Source organism: Otolemur garnettii, unplaced genomic scaffold (assembly GCF_000181295.1).
Source record: "Otolemur garnettii isolate 467f Iridium unplaced genomic scaffold, OtoGar3 scaffold00074, whole genome shotgun sequence".
In the NCBI taxonomy this organism is placed as follows: Eukaryota; Metazoa; Chordata; class Mammalia; order Primates; family Galagidae; genus Otolemur; species Otolemur garnettii.
Window position 1 is genome coordinate 2,368,244 of NW_003852469.1, and position 1,700 is coordinate 2,369,943.

The following is a 1,700-nucleotide window of genomic DNA, read 5'->3' on the forward strand; positions in this document are numbered from 1 at the left end:
ACATGCTGCTGTGCCAATCATAACTGAAGGCTGTCGACAAGGTCACAATCTCATTTGAATACCTCTCCAAATCCAACTTTAACAAAAGCAACATTAAAAACTTATATTAGATTTGTGAGTATCATGATAATTATATCAACTTACTCTTTCTTCCTACGACCATGAAAAAAACTAGCCCATTCAAAGCATGTCTTTTTGCTTCCAACCCAAAAAATGGAAGGAATACCAACAATGAGAGCCATCAGGTATTTCATCAGAAAGAGAATCAGGTCTGGACGACTCATTTGAGTAACCTACAAACAAGGAAAGAAAAACATCTTCAGTATATTTAAAAAACTTTTCCATTAAAAGACACTGAAAAATCTTTTAAATAAAATAAGCAACAGTGAAATATACAGATTTGATGTTTTCATGTATAAGGTTCTATAGATAAATTTCTTATTATATGGAAACAATGCACTCCTGAAGACTTGACAGTTAATTTGTAGTCAATACATCAAGCCCTGTATTTTGCTTATTGGCTGATATTAGCCATCATTTAAAGGAAAAGATTGCTAACTTGGAAAATGAATCACTGATAGGAATACAGGTTCAAATAATACCCATAGCCTTCTTGGCCAATTTCATAATTAAGAAAATATTAATCTTTTCCATATTGTGTTTTTAATTCTGTTCTTATCTTTAATATGCCCTTCCTTCTACCTATTTCTCATTTACCCTCCTGGCTGTTCCAAGCTAGATATTTATCAGGTAACAGTATCTGTGAAGGAAAGAGACAGTAAGAGCTGACACATAGGATCAGAAAAGTCTTTACCAAACTGGTGTGGAGCTCTGGAGCAAATGACCTTCAGAATGTCCCACATCAAGCAAAAATGGCCATGACTTTTTAGTCCACTGAACAACTGCTGGATGAAGGCTGCCCCAGAAAGGGCATTCCCTAAGGTCAGGCAGCTCTGCAGCTGAGGCTGTGAGCTGACCATGCTCTACAGCTGAGCAGCAGTCCATGGGCTCTAACAGTACATCCACACACCTGCCTTGACTGTTTCACAAGGCATAAAATTCTAGTGGAAAAGTTATTTTCTTTCAACATTTTAAAGATATGACTATTACCCAGGGTCTTCTGGATTTCATTGTTGTTGAGAAGTCTGCTGTCATTCTAATTGTTGGTTTCGGGTTTTTTTGTTTTTGTGTTTTTAGGTGGATCTGTCTTTTCTCTGTGACACTCTTCCCAAGATTTATTTTTTTTTGTCTTTGGCATTCTGCAGTTACACCAAGTATGGATTTATTTTTATCTTCCTAGGTGTATACAGATGTCCTTTACTGACTTATGTTATAGCAGTTTTAGAAAATTCGCAGCTGTTTTACATCTTTAAATACCCTTTCTCCCACATCCTCGCAATTCCCTCTTCAGATTCCGACTATACTCCTAATGCTGTCTAATCTGTTTTTATATTCTCTCTCTCTTTTTTTAAGAGACAGGGTCTTCCTTAGTAGCCCAGGCTGGTGTGCAGGGGCACAATCAGTTCACTGCAGCCTTGAACTCCTGGCCTTAAGTGATCTTCTCGCCTTGGCCTCACAAAGTGCTGGGATTACAAGCAAGGAGCCACTGTGGGGCACCCTGTTTTATATTTCAATCAATCATAACTAAATTTCATAAATTATATTTCTAGAAATCCCATTTAAAAAGCTGTCATTGGCTC

General features: G+C 37.2%; 1 protein-coding gene across 1 annotated transcript in view; it reads right to left on the bottom strand.

The window, feature by feature from the left end:
* The window catches only part of FZD3 (frizzled class receptor 3), a 55,892-nt gene that overhangs the window by 12,303 nt on the left and 41,889 nt on the right, over nt 1-1,700 (bottom strand). The window contains exon 5 of the mRNA XM_012807700.2: nt 145-293. Within this exon, the coding sequence (XP_012663154.1) occupies nt 145-293 (149 nt within the window). The remainder of the gene's footprint in view (nt 1-144; nt 294-1,700) is intronic.